The sequence below is a fragment of the Aptenodytes patagonicus genome, chromosome 2 (assembly GCF_965638725.1).
Source record: "Aptenodytes patagonicus chromosome 2, bAptPat1.pri.cur, whole genome shotgun sequence".
NCBI lineage: Eukaryota > Metazoa > Chordata > Aves > Sphenisciformes > Spheniscidae > Aptenodytes > Aptenodytes patagonicus.
The window spans coordinates 20616771-20637704 of NC_134950.1; the positions used below are offsets into that span (position 1 = coordinate 20616771).

A 20934-nucleotide genomic window follows, 5' to 3' on the forward strand; every position below is an offset into this window, starting at 1 on the left:
CTTTTTTCTGTATTTGTTGTTGCCCTTCTGCCTGTGTATGCATGGGACCATGAGTGTGCCAGGGTAGAGTGTAAACTAAACTTGGCCTGGCTGGTTCAATGTCCTTGTCAAAACGATTTTGCTATGTGTTTGGGGGAAGAGCAAACTGACCTTACTGGCCTGTGTCTCAGGATCGGGAGTGTCTGTTGTTCCAGTTAGGGACCCTGGTGGCCAGCTCAGGCTCTGGTATCAGCAAGGGCAGCCCCAAAGCTTGCTGAGTTTCACTGTAGCTGACAGAGCTGCTGCCATTTCAGCAGTCACTCTGGGTCCTTGCAAAGATCTAAGTGCATCCCAGCACAATTCATGGGTCCCCTTGGATTAGAAAGGCTGCAAACTGGGAGTGACAGAATGGCTCCTGGGCTTCCCCCAGGCTCCTGCCATCCCTTCCTCACCTCTGCATGAAACCCCACATGGTCGGGCACACAAGATGTCTCAGATGAGCTACTCCCACAACACAGATGTGGCAGTACGTGGTCACTGAGTGAGTAGGGGGACTTGGTTCTCTCTAGTAAGGAAACCTTTAGTGCAGTCTGCTGGTAGGAGATGCTCTGGCTGCTGCTTGGCCCTGCCACATCTCCCCACTGTGACACCTGACCATTATATGCTGCCCGTGACCCACCAGTTTGGGGCCTGGGGTCAGGGATGAATCTGGCTTTGGGAGGCAGGTGCTGTGGCAGGGAGCTAAGCTGGAGACAAATGAGCAAATGTTAAAGATATCTGATAACTTTGTGCACTTCTGGAAAGTCCTTACGGCTGTTAGCCCCCAGTAAGAGGGGGACAGAAGGGGAAGGAGAAGTCACCTTAAGCCAGTGGGAAGGGGCCATACAATAGCAACAAAGTGAGCCTGCTCTTCTGTGAAATCTTTTCTCATCTGAAAAAAGTCAGTTGTAAGTTTACAATCTCACTTTTCCATGTTTGCATGAGAATAAGTCTATCAAATACTCTGCAGAAAGTGAATGAAGCATTTGTGTAAACAACAGCATTTTAAAATATGAACTAAAAATCTAGGAAGCCTTTCTACACCCAGCTTTGCTAGCCCCCTTTTAGCTGCTCTAAGGCCATTTCATAAAGTTCTTTTTTTACTTTTAAAAAAAGCATGTATTGTTACCATGTTTGTGCTCTGGTATTTTTGCTTTGCCTCATAGGGAATAGCTGTTTTTATGCTAACCCTGCAGTTCAGTGTCTGATCCTACAGTCTTCTTTCTGACTGAATCTCTCTGATCTTACATGAGCAAATATCTTGCAATTACATTTCACAATAATTGCAAAGACACTGTAATAAACCACAGCAGAACTAGTTCTGGTGATGGTGGAGAATTATGAGAAATGCTATATGAAAGCAAGAAAGCAAGCTGTAAGAAGTTGGTTTTCAGAGGCAGAAGAAGAAAACAGAGTGCAACAGTGGGCTCAACAGTTCAGAGGTGGAAGGATATTCTGATTTTGCTAAAAGCAACAGTAGCATTGATGCTTTGCTCTTTGCTTTGTATTCTTTCCTTTTTTTTCTCTCTCTATATTGGACATACAGACATTTTAAAGCAAGATAAGACTATCTCATTTCTCTGTATTATTGTAGGGGATATTTCTTATTGGTTCAAATGCAGTGGTTTCTTTCCAGATGCAAAATGAAAAGCCTCCACCCCCAGTTTTGAGTAGGAATAGCTTCCTCAGGAGCGGGTCAGATACTTGGCTAAATATTCCAGGCAGTTCTTTTAGAATGAGATTGTAGTTGTGATACAGGTGGCAATTGCACAAGCACTGAAGGTGCTTGCATTCAGTATTCTTGCAGGTAGGTTACCTTGTGGGTAAAAAACTTTCAGGTTGTTTTTTTAGTGATGCACTATTGCTATTTAGGAGACTGCTTAGTTTCATGGGAAAAATTGTACAAAGTAGTCTGCACAGGTGTTGGCTGATATTTATGTAACAACAACAAATACTAGAGCAGGAACTCAGATCCAAATTCCTATGAATTTCAGGAATATTCCAATCCTGTTTCTAATCTGTGCCTTTTTGATTTGTCTCTAGCAAATACCAAAGGCATTATTTAAGTATAAGATAGTTTCTTTAATAGTTACCACAATCTTTTTCTGAGCAAGTTGCCCCCGAAAAAGTTTCTACGTATAATGAGAGGTGCCTGTATAACCCATACAGACTTGCAAATTGGAAGAAGTGTTTTGCATGTGATAACTACGCAGTAGTACAGAAGACAATCTGGAATAGTTCAGCCACCATCCCTCACCTTTTTATAATTAGTTACCTTAGTTTAGATGCCAAACATAGAAAATTTATCCTTCTGAACTGCCATTTCCCATTACTATTTGGCAGCCTTAATTTCATTATATGCTGTAAAAAAGCTCTCTGCAAACTCTGCTAAAGAAACAGTTGTCTTAGAAAAGTAGCTAAAGCATGTGAGGGTTAAATGTAACATTTTCCCATGTGTCATTCGCCCGACTTAGAATTCTTTAATAGATACTGAGCAGCGCAGAACTGAAAGTGCTTTTAATTTCAGTGCTTTGTATATTTACAGAGGGATTACAACAAACTTCTACACTTTATCTACATTTTAATAGGTCAGTGTGAACATATGAAGTGTATTAAGGTGGACTGCCTTACTTATTAAACTTACGTGAATTCGTCAAAAGTCCTTAGCAGTTGTATGCAATAGGGGCTGGAAAGCCATGCATGATTGAGGTCATGCATCCAGCCAGTTTGTAAGATGATCCCTCTGTACCGAGCCATCAGCCATCCTTAGCATAGGGGCGCACTCATACACGCATTCCTGTCAAGTCATCTTGTGAAAGGCTGCTTGCTTCCAGCTTGGCTTGAAAGTGCAACCTTAATAAAACTCACTGAAGTCTGAGAGAAAATAGCAGTTCTGCAGCAGATAGTGCAGGGGAAAGAGACTGGGATATGCATATGCAGCTGACTAAAGCAGGCTACATGCTGGACTGTAACAGAGAGGAAACAATAAATCTTAACTACTATGCAATAAATATTCCCAATTTTAACTAAGGAAGCTATCCTCATAGTGAAATTAAAAAAAATAACAGTTTATCCAAGCTTGATTACTAAAGTGTGCTTCTCCAGTCCTTTTTCCAAAGACTTTAAGGGAAATTAAGAACAAATTTAAAGAAAGAGGAAGAAAAAGTTTTTCTTAAAGTAGGAAAGGAAAGTAATAATAACATGTCAGTTTTCCTTTCCTTTGCTTTCCTGGCAGCGATTCTTGCTCATATAGGCTGTAATAACCAGCGTCGCGGTCCAGAAGCCAGTGGGAGAAGATTTAACCGGATTCAGCATGGGCAGTGTACCTATACTTTCATTCTGCCAGAACAGGATGGGAACTGTCGTGAAAGCACGACAGACCAGTACAACACAAATGCTCTTCAGAGAGATGCTCCTCACGTGGAACAGGATTTCTCTTCCCAGAAACTGCAACATCTGGAACATGTGATGGAAAATTACACTCAGTGGCTGCAAAAAGTAAGTGTTTCTTTTTTTCATTTTACACTAAATGGATTTTTTGGTGATGCTTATGCTGTTCAAAGTTTTCATTAGTTTCTATGAGAACTGAGGTAATAAGGATTGATCTAGTTCGTGGCTGTGTAGGGGAGAAATGTTTCAGCCAGAGTGCACCCTTCTTACTGACATTGCTCTTGGGGGCAGAATTTTCTTCACGTTACTGAAAGATGCAACTTCTTAAAGCTTTATCTCAAGAGACGTGTTTGTGAGCCAGAGAACACAAAAATCCTCCAGAGACTCTAATGACAGAACTTATTAAGTATTCCTATAAACTCTACTTATAGTTCACAGCTTCAGAACAGATGCCATAGAGGATACCTGCTACTCTGACAGCAAAAGGGAGCATTTAAAAAAATCAGCATTTAAAGGCACTGAGTTAAGAATATCATTGTTTCTCCATAAACAGATCCTGTAATACTATTCTACCCAGCTAATTGCTGGAAAGAAAGAAGAAAGTATATAGGCATTCACACTCCTAAAACATCACAGTAAAACTCTTTAACTGTGTAGATTACACTGGACTTGACACAGCCTGTTTTAATTTGTGTGTGTGTGTGTGCATTCTTTCATAGAAAGGGAAAAATGGGTTTGAAGGTGTTGCAGTAACTTAGCAAAAGTAATTATTTTTAAGAATTTGTGCAATAGCTCTAAACTTCTAGTGAACTTTTCAGTATTTTACGTATGAGCTGAAGTTTGGGCCTGAAAAGACTTAAATATGTGAATAATTTCACTCATATGAGCAGTCCCATTCACCTCTATGGGATTACTCACTTGTGTAAAATTACATACCTTGCAGGATCTTGTCCATGTCTTGGTAATGAAAATGCCTTGGGATAGCTGACCAGTAAAAATAAATAAGCAAACAGTCTTTGTATATAGTCATTTGTAATATTCCCATTCTCACACTGGCATTATGACCTGGCAAAACTTAGAAAATTGAGCAATTGAGTGATGCAGCTACTCATGTAAGATGGCACAAGAAAACTGCTGTATGTACTCATTTGAGAGATACATGATTTAACTCTAACACAAGTTCATACTAAGAATGAACATCAACAAAAATCTAGTGAAGACGCTACTAGGTGGGCTAAAACTCCATATTAGCATAGTTACTCTTACCTATCTCATTTACAAGTTTTGTTTCATCCAGACAGTATACAAGACAGAAATATGTTAAAAAGCATATACAGCCATCCCCATCCCTCTAACCCTACTAAAATCTTTAGAGAGCATTTCCTGATCTTTTGGTAAATTAATTGTGCTCTTTGCATATCTGGCTCTAGCAAGAGAGAAAAGACTCTGTCCAGTAAACATGTGACTATAAACCAAAATATAACCAAGCATTTCTTTTTTAGACTACTTTCCGCATTTTTTAATATCTTGGTCTGCTTTGGGGAATATAGGGCTGGAAATGAGGGGATGTCTTTTATAGAGGAAAACATATCTTAAGAAATTATTTTACTGTACCTTGGGAGGCTGAGGCAAGCACTAAAAAGAGGAAAGTTGTTATCTGTGTTTATGCACACATGAGTTTACTTGAGCAAATCGTCTGCTGAATCATGCTTATAAGACTTTACTTATTCTGTGTTTGTCCACTAGAGACTGAACTAAGATCACTGTTTCACTGTGAACTGAACATGAAGAAATATGAGTCTCTGGAGTGTGAATGTCTGAGTTAGGGTTAGTCCTCTCGCACTTTGCAGGGAAGTGATTAAACAGGTAGGAAGCCCAATGAAAGGAGTTTGTATTTGAGGACTGTTTTCTTCTGTAGTGATTGTAAAACTGGTTATGGGCAGAACCATCCCCCTCCTCCTTTCCTTCCCAGCCCCCAACCCTCTGCTCCCAGGGGTTTACACAAAACTGGGATTGTGCACGGATCCCCATGTGTCAGTTTTCCCTGGAATGAAAGGACCCATTTCTATATGTGATGGAGTATGGCTCACTCTGAACAAATGAGGCTGATGCAGCTCCATTATAGCATCTCTGAATACTGAATTTGCTTTGTTGCTGTTGCCATTACAAAGCATCTCAGCCATAACTCATTTCATTTCAAAACAAGCATAATGCTTAAATGTAATGAATATATTATGTAGATATCTCGCATCGCATTTATTTTTCCGGCTAGATTTTTAATATCAGATATAGCTGCTGCTACACTAAACAGCATTTTGCAATGCACCTGCTGTGAGCAAAGTAAAGAATAATTAATGTTTATAGGTCTAAGACTGGAAGTGAATAGTTATAATAAGAAATAATGTTTAAGAATTTGAGATATATTCTGACTTACATAAAGGAAATATGTTTATTACTTCAGGTAATATATATAACTTCCATTAAAATTGTACATAGACAATGTTTAGCAGGGTGAATTATTTTCTCAGCACAAATGCTAGCCTGCAATATTGAAAGAGTATTTATTAAGAAAGTTTGTAAGAATCATGGTTTGCTTAAATCTGTAGTATTTTAATTTAAAAATGTTTTTCCTTGATATCTAAACTAGCAGATTTCTAGAAGCAAAACAAGTATTCTTTTTTTTTTAAAAAAGGCAATTTTTTAATGCTTAAAACCAAAAGTGCTTCTTTGATGACCTACAAGCTTGATTATAGATAAAAATGCGCTTGCTTGGGGAGCCAATTACAGGCAATTAAGTCCCAGCCTTGTCCATTAGCATTTGCATATCTATAGTCAGCGTAACTGGGATTGGTTGGCAAGCCAGGGACACGGCAAGATGCTCTGCGCAGAAACTACTCGGAAGAAGATGACTTGGTAAACATTTTTAGAGGTTTTCCTAGAACTGTTTATTTTAATACCGGATAACTTTCCCCATTGTTTAAGCTTGGGCTTCATTTCTGCAATATGTTTATACTAATAGTTCAAAACAAACAGTTCATCACATTTTCTTTCTTGCAGTAACTGACTGGCACACGTGATACTGTTTGGTATTTAATTGCAGTGTCGAAGTATTGCCAAAGAGGAGTTACATGAAATGTTATCATCATGTCTTCCTTGGGAACTTTCTGTTAGTCAGCTTGCTGAACTTAACGGTATCGATGGACTCAGTATACATTCAGGATAGCTATATAGATGAGTGTTTCATATACTTATCCCTCAGTCCAAATAGTAGTAATAATTGTTATTACAGTAATAAGTGAGTTTTACATGGTCCACTCTTTTTTTTCTGATCATTACCTAAGCAGAATACCATAAAACTTTAAAATGAATGCTTAGTAATAGTATACTATAAGAAGCTAACACAGACGTACAAGTTTGAGTTGAAAGTGAACCACAATCATTCCGGTCAGCCAGTATCCAAACTTTGATTTTTTTTTTTTCCTTTTCTCTGCAAATATTGATGGCACCACTACACTTAAACCAAATAAAGAAGCTTCAACTCACTTCCGTTTCCCTTCAAAGTGCCTGTGCTTTCACCAGGTATAACAGAAGAAGTATAAAATGATGAACTGGATTCAGTCATTAAAGAAAGAAATTATGAGCAATTTTTCTGGGGTACCTGTAGATGTTTGATAGTCTACTTCAAAGTTCATTCTTACCATGGTTTTGATAAATTATTTGTCTATGGCATTCTCTGTGCTCTCTGTTGACTTCCTTATTTTGCAAAAGTAACATCTCAAGTGCTCACTTGGGTTTTAAACTTGTAAGGAATCTAGGTTTTGAGGGGGACCGGTCATTGTATAGAAAAAGCTGGCTTTTGGAAAGACTGGTGTCTGCCACTGTGTGCTGTGGCTCCCTTGAAAGTCTGCTCCTCTCTGCTGTCTTTACCAGTAGGGCTTAGCACTGCAATGAGGTAGTAATAATATGCTTATGTGTGTGGAGTGGCTGGATTTTGCCTTGGATTTAAATGGTTTGCTGAAGATGGGAAAACTCCTTACATATCACTCTTGCTGTGAAGCTGTGTGAAAGTGTGACAGAGCCTGCCCTGAAGAGGACAGATCTAAAGAGCCATCATAATATCCTATGAGGCAAATTTATATTAATATAAAGATGGAGGTGGCCATAGTGTGTGTAAAATTTTGTCACATTAAGAAACCAATTTTCCCTAGCTGAACTATTACAAGAAATAGTAAAAATTCCATCTTATTTACGGTTATGTCTCACTGGGCATTTTGTAATGTAACATGTGACCTTAAAGTCCACATAATATTTGGATGTTAAGTGCAACCAGGAGATCCATGATGAACTCCTGTTAATTTTCACAAACAAAAGCAGGTCATTAGATTTGGAATCTGCCATTCTGTTTGTATGACCATTACTAACACGGCTCTGTAAGGAATGGCTTTCCAGTAAATCTTTAATTTTTCAAGGTGGACCAGGGCTAAAAGGAAACAATGAGAAAGCTTCATCCAAAACTGCCCACTAGCCTCCTATTTGGCATCCAGCTTGAACCTGGCTTTCTTGTCTAGACCCAGAAGCTGTTTACTATTCTAGGTGCTCCTTTTTGCTTTGGAGTCAATGAATTCTCATATCCAAAGAGCCTCATCCTAGTGACATTTGAAGTGCAGTTCCAACAAACAAGCTGCAGAACAAATGGTAGGATTCAAATTAGTAGGATTACTTACGTAGTATGTATAGATATACATACACATATATATATATGTATAAGGGTATATATATACCCTTATACTCAAAGGGTAAGTATATATAAAAGCCAAATTTAAGGAGCAAAAATAAGTTCATGGAAACAAATCGGTCCTAAGAAAATTCACATTTGAGTGTAAAACCAAAATTGCTTATTTACCTCCAAAATATCTCTTGGCCAATAATATGCCTGCATTTCAAAGCTTTATTAATCATACTGCGAAAGTCCTTGGGATATTCTGAGGTACCCACAGAAAGAGGCAAGACTTCAAATGTGGAAATGCTTGAAAGCTTTACATTATTGGGGGATAACTTATTTGGCAATGTTTTTTTTTTAAGAGGCAGAAGAATCAGAGAAGTAGACTGAAGAGCAGCCTCACATGTTGCCACATTTGGTAGCAAATTACTTAAAAAAAAATATTTCCCATGCTTGTACAGAAGGCTTTATCATAATGTACAGTAGAACCTGAATGTGTTTACTTTCAGTGATGACAGCTGTAATTAGGAACTTTCTGGTAACAATATAATATTACATTTATTAGTCATCAGAACTGTCCAACCAACATGCCCAGTGGGAGATCTCATTTGGAGCACTGAGAGTTTTTCTAAATTAAACTGATATAAAGTAAATGGCGTGTCATTTTGAGGGTGCTGAGAACTCATCGTTCCCATTCCCTTCTGTGGTTTGGAAGCAATCTCTACTTCACAGTGCTGGGTGCCTTGGAAAAGAAAAAAAAAGACAGCCTATGTGGGAAAAGTATAGAGCTCGGTATTTTAGGTCTGCATCATCCCACCCAAACTTCTGGCCAAAATCCAGATACCCAAGATAGGTTTTTCTTTGCTGCGGGGAATCTCTCAGTGCTGTGTCAAGAGACAGTAGCAAGCCCAGAGGAAGAGCCAGCCATCTGAACTGTCCTGTGGAAGTGTCTGCCTCTCTTCATTGACTCCAGGGAAATCCTGAGCGGCTTGCTTCCTGATTTAAATGCCTCAGTTAAGTGGGATGGATTTAAGCTTTACTTCTGTCCATGGCTGTAGCACAGACTTCCCTTGTGACTGCAAGAAAATCGTAAACTTTAAGTATTCCTGTTTCCCTTTTCTAACACAGATATAGTACTACTACTCAATTTCACAAGGCTGTTGGGAGGCTTAATACATTATTTTTTGTGTTGCTTTTGGAGTCCTTCTGGTGGAACGTATTTTGTGCTATTAATAGTTTATGTATGATAATAATGCTTTCAATGTTTACAGAAAACAATGTGAGATTAAAAAATTAAAGGAAATTAGTTTTAAAATGAGTAACAAATAATTTATAAAAAATGAGCAGATAAATACAATGGCTATGCATCTATAATGCTAAGTATATTTTGCAGGTTGCAGCTGAGTAAATGGATTATATATGTGCTGCTAACAGTGAGAACGGTCCTCATTCTTGCAGTGTTCTTAAAACCCATCAAGCAGCTGCTGCTCCAACCTGCATCTAAGATAAATAGTACTGTAGCTTAGTCTTGTACAGATTCTCAGGAAGACCAGTGAGTTAGCTTTTCAGAGCTATTGTTACCAGCAACTTTGAATAAACTTGTCATTATCAAAACTGCACTTACTTGTGTCATTTATTGCAAGCATATCCTGAAAGGTGAAGATACTTAACAACCTGCTTGTATTCATCTCAATTTACAGTTCAGCTTAGTTCAGTCCTCTTTGTATTTGCAATAAGATGCAAACAAGGAAGAGCTACTAAATGAGGACCTTCTAGAACCAGTACCATGGTTTCAGCTGTGCTGCAAACGTCATCTTCAGCACCAGCAGCTCAAGTGTCTTGAATAAACAGCCCTGGTGTAAAAGTCTTCCCAGTAGCATAAGGATTTCCTCTCTTGTTAAAGGGTTGAAGTTTGATCAGGAAAAGGGTATTGAAATAGTTTCATATTTCATAGGAAGGGTTCTTTTTCTTATGAAACCTTAACCTTAACACAAGGTTATTCTTGTGTAACCACATGTGCATATTTTAGACAGTATTATGAAACACCAGGGTGGTAAATATTCACTTGGAAGGGTAACTTAGAAATGCCATAAATTGTTACATATTTGTACTACATTCTCACTAATGTTCCTGCACAAAGATCAAGCTTTGCTTTTCATTACCTTAGTTAGGAATCAGGTTAATCAAAAACAGTGTAAGTCACTCCTAAACTGGGATAAGAGGTCTACCCAGGGACTTGCACCAGTTTGATTATCCCTGTTTAAAACTGATGCAAGTCAAACTAGTGCAACTTCCTTGTCTAAACAAGACCCAACATTGGGGCTATGCTCAACATTGAACAAACATATGGGTACAGACAGTGAAAGCAAGACAGGTATAGCACCAGCTGGAAAGATGCTCAGGTTGCACTATTCTACCTGTCTAAAAATGGTTTGCTTTCAGAATTAAAACAAACCAACCAACCAAAAAAAAAAAGGATTAAGATAATTTCATAATCCCTCAGAGGAAGTCATATAGAAAATCAGTATTCTAGGCCACAGAGCTACATGATTGAAAGAAATTTCTTATACTCCCTTGACTAGCTTCTAGGAGCAGAAATGAAAAAAAGAAAAAAAATCCAGCAAGAAAAGGGTAATCATTAGAAAACGATGCTAGTTTTATGGTGGAATAGGTGTGTCTTTAGCAAAGGTACTTTAAAGGTCTGTTATATGGTAGACATGGTCAGTCACATGATCTGTGTTACTATTCCTGTCTTAAAAGAGAGAGAAATAGGCTGAAAGTGCAGATAAGATCTTGCAGTTGGAAAATCTGGGTTGAAGATCGATGAGTAAAAAGTGGCTGATCAAAACTTCTGTAAGAAGTCTGCAGAATTCCTTTCCCTTGGACATCTCGCCCTGGTGCGTGAGTGTGTGCACACATACACGCATGCACATACACACATATATACGCCTTTAGATTTTTGGAGTGTTTGGTGTTAAGGTACATGGAAATCTGTTTCTAAATGTTGTGTCTTAAATCCATTCTTGTGTTTTATGCCTACTTACCTGCTGTCAATCTGTTGTTCTCCTGGAATTGACCTGTTGGCTCAAAAAACCTAGAAGAGTTGGTAGCAAGATGAAACCTTGTGTATTGTACATGCATTAATTCTGTCCCCATACTGTGTTGCCGATAAATTATAAGTGTGTCTTTGCTTTTGTCCTTTCCAGAATGTATATGAAGCAAGAATTTTCATATATTCTGGAAAAAATATTGGACCTTTGTACTCCCCATCCCAGACATGTTTCTGTCCTTACATGTGCATATGTTGCAAGGCAAACCTGATTGTGCTTTGTGCATGCATGGCATCTGCTTCTTTAAAAGGATTTGGCATAACTATATAGTTATAATTTTTCATCAGGTCTTCTGGGAATTTTTATTTGTTGGAGTAAATTCTTGCCATTTGTCATGTTTTGTCTAGTTGTCTTGTTGCAAATAATGTACCAGCCTTCTCTTCTGCAATAGGAATGTATGGGAACAACCAAAATCCACTTGTTCCAGTTAACAGAATTCCCTTCTGACTCTGTTCTGCCTAAGGATTTGGATCCTGGCATTCTTTCTCCTTCCCCTGTACCAAGCAGGCAAATAAGCTTGAGAGATTACCCTAGAGATAGGATAAACTCTGAGCATCCCTGCCAGGAAATTAAGGCAAGACTAGAGAACTGTGGGAGAAAACTGGGGGTATGAGCAGACGACCTTAGAAGGTAATTTGTCTCTTTTTGACAGCATGACTTCTTTCACACTAGAGCATAGATGATCAGATTGGTGCTAATCAATTTTGAATCTAAAAACTATTTCTGCTGCAGGCTGATATGCCGTTTAAAGACTGATCCTGCCTTCTTTCACATCTAAACTTCCTTTAAAGGCTTTCTGTGTGCAAGAGGATTTTCTTGAAAGATATGAAACTTCTGTCTTAGGTATAACATTGTTTAGCAGGCCAGGCTTTTAGTTTCCTCATCCGTGATCCATACCAGCCTAAACTTGCAGAGGAAACTTGAAAGATTTCAAAGAGAAAAGCACTGGTGTCATTTGAGTGCTCCTGCCCTCTATTTTAAATGTTACAACAAGCTTTCAGTCATTATCAAAGGCTCTCCAGCCTTCAAAATGGGGTTCTTACTTCCTGACTGTAGGTGAAAAAAATCTCATTCTCGATGTGTAAATTTACTATTTTGAGATGTATTTTAATGTTTGACCTTTAATACAATCCCAATCTGCAGAACACATTTTAAATACCCACAAAAATCAAAGGAGCAGTCCTAGTACAATCTCTAGAGATGCTTTTACATTTATCTTCAGGGTTGTGGTAGACTTGCCTGCCCTTTGGATCATATTATTTATGAATGTTTTAAAGTTGTCAGCCTATGCTTATAAAAGTTTATTTTTCTTTCTGAATATCTTGTCTGCAAATATGGTCTTGCACAGTGGAGATTTAGGAAAAAATAATGTAGTTGTTGTTAAATGACGATTTTGTAATTCTTTTTCCTAAGCATTGTATTGAATGAATTTTCAATTTGGATTAAACCACCCATGGCTCTATTTAAATGTGCTGATTTTCACTTTTGTATGTTCAGCTTTGAATAGCTTTAGCAATAATTATCTTCTGGGAGCTTTAGTTCTCATGCAGAAGTCTTTTGCAGGAAAGAGAACTGTATTAAATAAATCTTTTTTTTAAAACTCTCCCATCAGCTCAGTGTGTGGGTAACAGTGAGGGTGAATAATAGGGTCATTTACATGCCTTTCTCTTCTCTCTTCTGAGTCATGCATTTGTGTCTCAAGAAGGCAAGGATCTTCAGATAATTATCACACTATCACTACCAGAGGTCTAGTTCTCCTAAAAAACTAACGTTTTCTATGAAAAATCTGTGTAGAAATGACTTGATATTTCTGAAATCTCACAGAAACACTTTATATACAACCTGGTTCCCTGAAGTCTCCTCCAACACCAAAGGACGCAATGAAGACTGCTACAGCCTTTGAAAATTGGGCATTCATATGTAGAAAAAAGTAGCTGAAATGAGGATTTAGGATCACTGCCATTATCATTTAAGTACTAAGTATATTTATTTGTGTCATAGTTAAATATTTACCCTCTACAGTCTTAATTCATCAGGAAATTCCTGTGGCCTTCTAGGCCAGATCAGCAAGTCAACACAGTAACGGGCAGCCCCCAAACCATGATGCCTTTGGTGCTGTGCCTGGAATTTTGAGGATCTGCTTATAGGGAAAATTGCTCAAAGAGATGACCTAATCTCTTCCTGAATGAACTATTCCCCTTTGTTCCTTGGCTAAAACTTCATACTTCACTCTGTGTGTGACTTACCATAGTAGAGATAAATGGTCAAGGGCCACCTATCTTTCCTGCGTCACTTCTATCCTGTTAATGGGAAAGGCCATCAATGCTCTGCTAGAAAGTTTTTCTGTGTTACTATTTTTGCACGGAGGAGATACGGACTGCAAAATTCTTTGTCACTTTAGCCTGTTAACTACAGAGGTGATGATTAAAGTTGTTTCTCTTCACATTTTTCATGAATGATCCAGTTTGATCTCTTGGCTTTTTCAAGAATTCTGGCTGATGCAATAAATATCCTTTTGTATATTCCTCTGACATTGTTTACCTCCATGACATCATACAGCTCAACCGTTAGGGCTCTGCCTTCAAGTCAGTTGTTAAAGAATTATTTGTACCTGTTGCAATACCGGAGTTTTATGCAGGGAAGCATAAACAAGACAAACGTATTTGCAGAGGCACACAAGACAACAGGAGTTTGCCAAGTACCAAAGGGTTATCGTTAAAGATGAAGGATGATTACAGCAGAATGAATTCAATAATAATTGGTAAAAGATAAATTTTTATAGTTTGATCTGTTTGATGGGCCATTGTGTCAGTCACCGTACAAAGATATAATACATGGCTCTGTCTACAACTGAGTAGTACCTTGTTGAATGAGTGATTTCAAATCTTCATTAGCTGAGTTTTGCAGAGAAAGCTGGCTTTGTTTCACACTGCACTGACTTCCCTGAAACCAGGGTATTAGTTGAGTTTCTGCATCTCACCTCACTGGCAAAATGCTTGCACCTCATTGCATGCTTACGTACACTGCTCTAAAGACACAATGTAATGCTTGGGTAAACTATGTGAAATATCTGTGATGAGTTTGTGGGCTGGGTACACTGTAAATGCAATAAGAATATATGTAGCTTTTTCAAGTGCTTTTTTATGATTTTGAATTCCATAAAGTAGTTATGGGACAGGTAACTCCCAAATAAATTGAAGATGAGTTTGTAACTGCGGACTATTGCCTCTTGGAAAGGGTCATCTCAGAGAAAGCATAAGCGACCTGGAGAAAGACTGGAAAGGCTAAACATAAGGTGGGAGGTGGGGGTGGTGCTTCAGAGCAAGAAGTCTGTCTATTTGAGGTTGATAGAGGATTTTCATTTAAAGTCTGACAGGAAGGGTGAAGGTTGCTGTTGTAATCCATAAATTTGTGTGCTGCCCAAGGTGTCAACATGTCACTAAAGCACACACAACAAGATAACCTGTCCTGCAGTGACAGAAAAGTCTGAAAATTACTCTGGTGTACAGCACTATGTTCAGTAAAATGCCCTGACACAATGTAGCTGTAAACTTTTTACTGGCTGTGTGGCCCTATAAAGATCGTAATACTACGTATTTCAGTAGTATTACAGTCTGCTGAAGAAAACTTCATCATAACTGAGGAAGATTTTATTTAAAATAAGACTGTTTTCATATTTTTAAATAAGAACAGAAAAATTATCTTTTTAAATTTAAGAAAAATATAGGAGTATGAGGCAAAGAATATGTTCAGCAGCATGTTTTAATGAGAAAACCATGAAGTCTCCAAATTTTGCTGGTTATGAAAGTATCTGAAATGCAGACGACCCCCAGCTGAAATGTTGGGTAGAACCAGAATGCCATGTGTGGCAGTGCAGGTGGTCACCAATGCATCACTCTCTTACCCGGAATGTTCTTGCAACTGTCAATGACAACCTCAAAAGTAATGCTTGTGTTTGCTGCATATACTTGACCATTAAGTGAAGAAATAACTTACTAGCATCAAGCAAGCACCATGGAGAGTCTGTGATGAGCTAGAGGTCAGAAATACTAGAAAGGCATTTGCGCAAATTTGCCAACTTTAGATTTTGCAAGATCTAAGGACTTGACCCTGAAAGTGCCAAGGGCCCTGTTTTGAGTTGATGGTACTCAGAACTTTCCAGGAAAGATCTGGCACATTATAAGCTTTACCCCTATAAAATAAATTGTTTTCATTTCACCATTGGAGAGTGTTATCACAAGCACGTAGCTACTTTTCAGTAGACTTCAACAGGAGGTAGAACTGAGTGGGAATTAGTCTGTTACTCTAAACAAGCACACATCTATTTTATACTTTTGGATAAGTGGATGAGAATGGGAAGTCCAGAGACTTCCTATAGAAGCCTTCCTACAGAGAACAGTGTCACAACAATTCAAAGCATCAAAAAAAGGTGAATTATAATTCCTTGCACAGTTCACCTAGGGGATCACATGACCTTAGATACCTTTTTTTTGCCAATGTGTGATAACCAAGATGGCACATGCTGTACTGACCACCAATAATTCTTAAAAACATAAAAATATTTCGTTATTGTTATGTATACAGTGAGTGAGTAAATTATGTATTTAAGTGATTATACAACATATTTATATATTGACTTTTAAAGTGTAATGGATGTACCAACATTAAAAAGAGTTATAAAATTAAACACAGACAGAAATAAAAGAATTTGTCTGGAATTCAGGGTCTTAAAGCTAGGATTACTGATTGGATTTCTGTAATGCTAAACCAGTAAGCCAAAAAAAGCGGCAGTTGTTACCTTCTACCTTAATGCCTCCCAGTGCTCCCCGCAAAGAAACTGCATTATGAACCCTAGAAATGGGGGGGGGGGGGGGGGGGAAGTTCCTTGATCCAGGATTTAACACTCCTACACATCTTGGAAACATCTAGTAATTTGGCCACTGACCTCCTGGGGTATTTCCTAGAAGCAGAATTGAGCAAGACTAAAATTTTTTTCTTGTACTGTTATGGGCATGAACATACGACATGGATCAAGAATTTGTAACATATGAACCAAGTGTGACATCCTTTTCCTTTTTGTGCATTTTTAAAGACTACAATATTTTCATTCATTATTTTGCTGCTGAAATCATGCAGAGCTCCTGAAATTAGGATCAAAACTCTTTGGTCCTTTGTCACTAGAATTAGCCTTGTTTTTTTTTTCTCTGGGCTATAACTCACCATGATGGAACACTGGAAATGTGTTTTAGGGTAAATTTCCCATTTTCATTCATCTTACGTTCCAAGATGACACCTCAGTGTCAGTTATGTCAGTGTGGTTTTGAATGCTGTCATGTTTTCACTTCCATAGCAAAATCCTTCTGTAAGGCTATAAGAAAGCTGCAGCAAGATTATTTTTAGAATACTACTCATAATGCAATACAAGCTTTATATTGTGAGACAGCTTCACATCCTAAGTCAGAATTGCTCAGTGTTTTTTCTATCAGAGTGAATATTAATTTGGGGTTTGCTTTTATCAAGCTTAGTCTGGTATTGCTATCACGTGTTTTCCAGGTGTTGCTAGAATGAGACCTTACCAAAAAATATGACCAGAAAAAAACGTAATTTCCTATGGGAACATGAACCCAAAGAAGGTTTTCAACACATTCCAGAAACTTAAACCATTATCATTAAATAGCCTTGATAGAATTAGAAACTGAAAAAAAAAAAGTCTCTCGACTCTAACCCGGAGTGTGATGCTAATGAATTCCTGCGGAGACTGGCCTGATCCTGCTCACAGTGAATCAGCACTAAAAATGTGAGCTGAGTTCCTGTCCAGGAAAGGGCATTTCCCAACCTCAGGCCCACCCAGCTGAAGCTGACCCCTCAAACCCTCCTTCCCCCGGCACTTTCAAGGGTGGCAGAAGTTCCACATCTACTTTTTGGCACTGGCTTTCTGGATTCACCTACTTCAAAACATCTCTGCCCTAATGTAAAGGGATTTCTTAACAGTAAGAGACAGACCCCAGCTCTGTCCAGACAAAACCTATTTGGCAGAACAGGAAATTCCCAGATGGTCAGGAGGAATTTTAAAGGGCTGGAGGGGTACGTTGCAAAACGCTAGCCTGGCACCCATGGAGACTGAAGTGTTATTTATAGAAAAGCAAAGGCAGAAAACAGATGGTGTGCTTCCTCACAATACGCTCTACAATCACTGCATTGTGTCAGCATAAATTTGTGGGGTACCACATCAAGAAGTGAGATGATAGTACGTTCTCTATCCCCAGCCAGTTTTTTTCCTCTGCATGCCTAGAAAGATACCAGCTAATGCCGCATGCAGTGGTGGCTTTACAATACAAAAAAGGCCGCTTTTAGAAAGACCTGGAACAACAGTGTGAGTCAGAAATCATGTCAATGGCATCAGTGGAGCAATGCCAATGTCAATCTGCTGCAGCTGAAAGAAGACTCAAGCCCAGTCTGTGAGAAGCAGACAAACTCAGATTTTTTTGTTCATTTGAGGATAGGATTCTGTGCACAGCTTTTATTGTGTGCACAACCTTCTCCCAGTGCTCCCCAGGCCTGAAAGGGGGATGTACATCTCATGAGAACAATTTTATAAAGACATTTTCAGTACTTCCTTTTTTGTTCACGTCAAAAAGAACATAAATGTAACTTTGCCTGTCAGGTTTTTCAGGTATTCCTCTTTCCAGTCCCTCAAAACACCAAAGAAGAACTGAGTTGCCTGTTGAAACAGGAGCACTCAAACCCTTCAGGCAGATTATCTCAATTTAAACCTAGTCTTGGATTCTATCTGCCCTGCGTTTTCAGGGGACATTTGTGTTTTTCAGGTTTCTTTTGTTGAAGCCAGTCAGGATATGTTTTGGTTTCTTTTTCTGGAATGTTTTAAAATAGAAAATTCCTTTTTGTTGACATTTTCTGCAGATTATTTAAACATTTCCATGAGTTATTTGTGTGACAGAATTGCTACATGGCAGATGTAACCTAGTTAGAGACCTCCCAACCTGACGGCTTGAGACCTCAGATAAAAGTAGCCATGTGACAGAGGGCAACAGCTACAAACCAAAACGTCATGCTTTTCAGCCAAAAGGTTAGAATTCTTGGTTAAACAATGTCACTGTCTCTTTCTCACCTATCTATTTATTTATAAATTAATCTTCCTTTTATTTTAAAAAATTGAGCTTTTCATAAACTGAAAGAAATGTCACTGGAAAACATTTTTCTGCTGATAAAATCAGCAGACTGCTACAAAGTGACTGCATTAGGGCTAACTTGAGTGAAAGTAGAATCAAGTTCCAGTATTATCTTGGGATATAAAGGAGAAACCTAAGTGTAATATCCATGTACAAGCACAGTGGAGATGTTAGAAAAGGGATGCACTGTTTTGGTGTCCTCCTGTTTCTCTGGGAACAGTTGTTTCTGCAGTTCTTTTTTTTTTTTCCTGAAAAAGATAGAGAGAATATGCATGTGGAATGTTGATGCAGAAAAGATCATGCAAACTCTACCCACTGAACTAGAGACATCTGAGTTCAAAGAGACTATTTGTAACTTTACTTTCACTGCCATGGTTTTTGGTTTAATTAAGAAAAACATTTTTTAGCTGGCTGATTTAGTTCATGCTAAAGGAAAAAAAAAATCATCAAACTGTTTAAGAAAAAGCTCTTATAGCAATTATGTTGCGGAAAAAAAAGAAGATCCATGCTGAACACATGATAATATTCCACTCTTTTGTTTAGTGATATGCTAGAAATGCGTATCTGGATGTTGCAGAGATGATCTGAAAACCAGGGGCTCTTTTTTTCCAAACTTGGTGGAGCCTGCATGTCTTGGCTGATAGGACTATATGTCATCCCTCTGGCATCTTCTTATGATGATGCCTTTTGATACCGTATGCCAGTCACCTAGCCCATGTACATTTTACTTTTGTGTTTCTACGCTGTAACATGCTAACAAAAAATCTTACTGTGAAGGTGACCAGATAAAATTTAAAAAATGATGAGTGACTTGAGTGTCCCTCCCCATAAACGATCTCTCTGTTTGCTTGAATTTTTAACCTGTTCATATTTTTCAGCTTGTGCTATCTTTGCTAACAAATGAGAAAATTCAGGTGTCTGTGATTCTTTTGTATAGTGCTTTTTGCAAAATGATTGTTCATTAAAGATATACTTTCCAAACAAAATTTGACTGTTATTGCCTTCCTTTGGGATTTCTTTTGTATATGGAAGAAAATAGTTTGCCCAATTTTTAAATCCAGAAGTTAGCCTATAGTATTACTACCTGGAAGCAAGTAATGAAGGTTATTTTATATATATATATAAAAATAAAATATTTATTTTAACTTCAGAGCACAGACAAAAAAATCAGAATTAAACCACTTGTCCTTCACAATTCATCACAACTGAATAATGTACATTAAACACAACATGCAGTGGAGCAGGAACACACCTGTTGTTAATACAGGTGAAATGCAATTGCAGTAAACATTTACAGGATTTTTAGCTTGGAACAAAGTTTACAGGATTACTGACAAACTTGGGAAGAAAATCTTATAATGATTATATTTCAAATTATGAACAACAGTTTATTTACATTTTTGAATATAAATAAAGCATCTAGGATGAAATCCTAGCTATAGTGATGTCAAAGGCAGAACTTCAAGTAATTTCAGTGCAGTCAAGACTGCATATCAAACTCTGTTGGTTTAATTTCTGGCATTAGGAAAGAAGTAGTGTTCATGCCATAAGTTCAGTGCATATATCTAGTATAGCTCTCTTTAATACTGACAGAGGCTCCATGCGTGCTTTATAGTCTTGCATTCATTTTTTAAATAATGTCAACAATTATTCATACTTCTATAACCTTTTGTATTCAGGATCTCAACACATTTTACGGACATCAATGAATAGAGCTTCACAGCAATCAGAAGGCTTGGTGACGGCATTAATTCTGTTCTCATTATCCAGTGGAAAACCCAGCGTACACAAGGGGTAGCTGATGCACCTTTAGACTCGGGAAATCTAAGTACAGCCAACAATAAAACCAAAACTTGAGGCAGCTTCAGTATTCATATGATAGTTATCAAAATCCTTCACACTAATACAGATAGGTAAATATCCAGCTGTCTCTCAGGTTACTCATCTTATTGCTGTCCAGAAATTTTATTTTTTGTGGCAGTAAATGATGGGTTAATTTCATAGCTGCTGTAAATTGACACTGCTCAACCTAAAGTAGTGGAACGGTGTTGATTTAAATCAGGTAGGCATCTGGATGCTCATGTTTGCATCAAAACCTTGTGCTCAATGCACCAAACCCCATGCCTCAATGGATTCAACCGCTTTATTGGAATGAAAACTAAGCTGGCCAGAGCTCCCGCACACATGCACACTATTTAATTTTCTCACTCAATTTCCAAAGTGGCCTTTTTTTTTTTTTTATCTTTCTTAAGAAACCAGCCCTGATCACACAACCTGATGTGCAAAGGGGCAGTGATGCTTTGCAGCAGTGTATCCTCAGCACCACCCATGGAAAAGCCAAACCATTTGACACCTACTTCTGGTTGTTAAACCAAGAGAGCTGTTTCCTCTTCTTAGCAAGTAAAGACCTTTCCTGAACTGAAAAGATCTTGTTATGTTACAGCCCATTGCTTCCCATTGCTGTAGAGAAGGTATGGAAACATCAAGCAGCATTAATTTTTAGAAT

At 38.1% G+C, this 20934-nt stretch overlaps 1 protein-coding gene across 1 annotated transcript in view; it reads left to right on the plus strand.

Annotated features, from left to right (window-relative positions):
- The first annotated feature begins 2919 nt into the window (after positions 1 to 2919).
- Positions 2920 to 20934, plus strand: part of ANGPT1 (angiopoietin 1) — a 175427-nt gene continuing 157412 nt past the window's right edge. Inside the window, exon 1 of the mRNA XM_076329237.1 lies at positions 2920 to 3516. Coding sequence (XP_076185352.1) covers positions 3220 to 3516 — 297 coding nt within the window. The 5' untranslated portion in view covers positions 2920 to 3219. The remainder of the gene's footprint in view (positions 3517 to 20934) is intronic.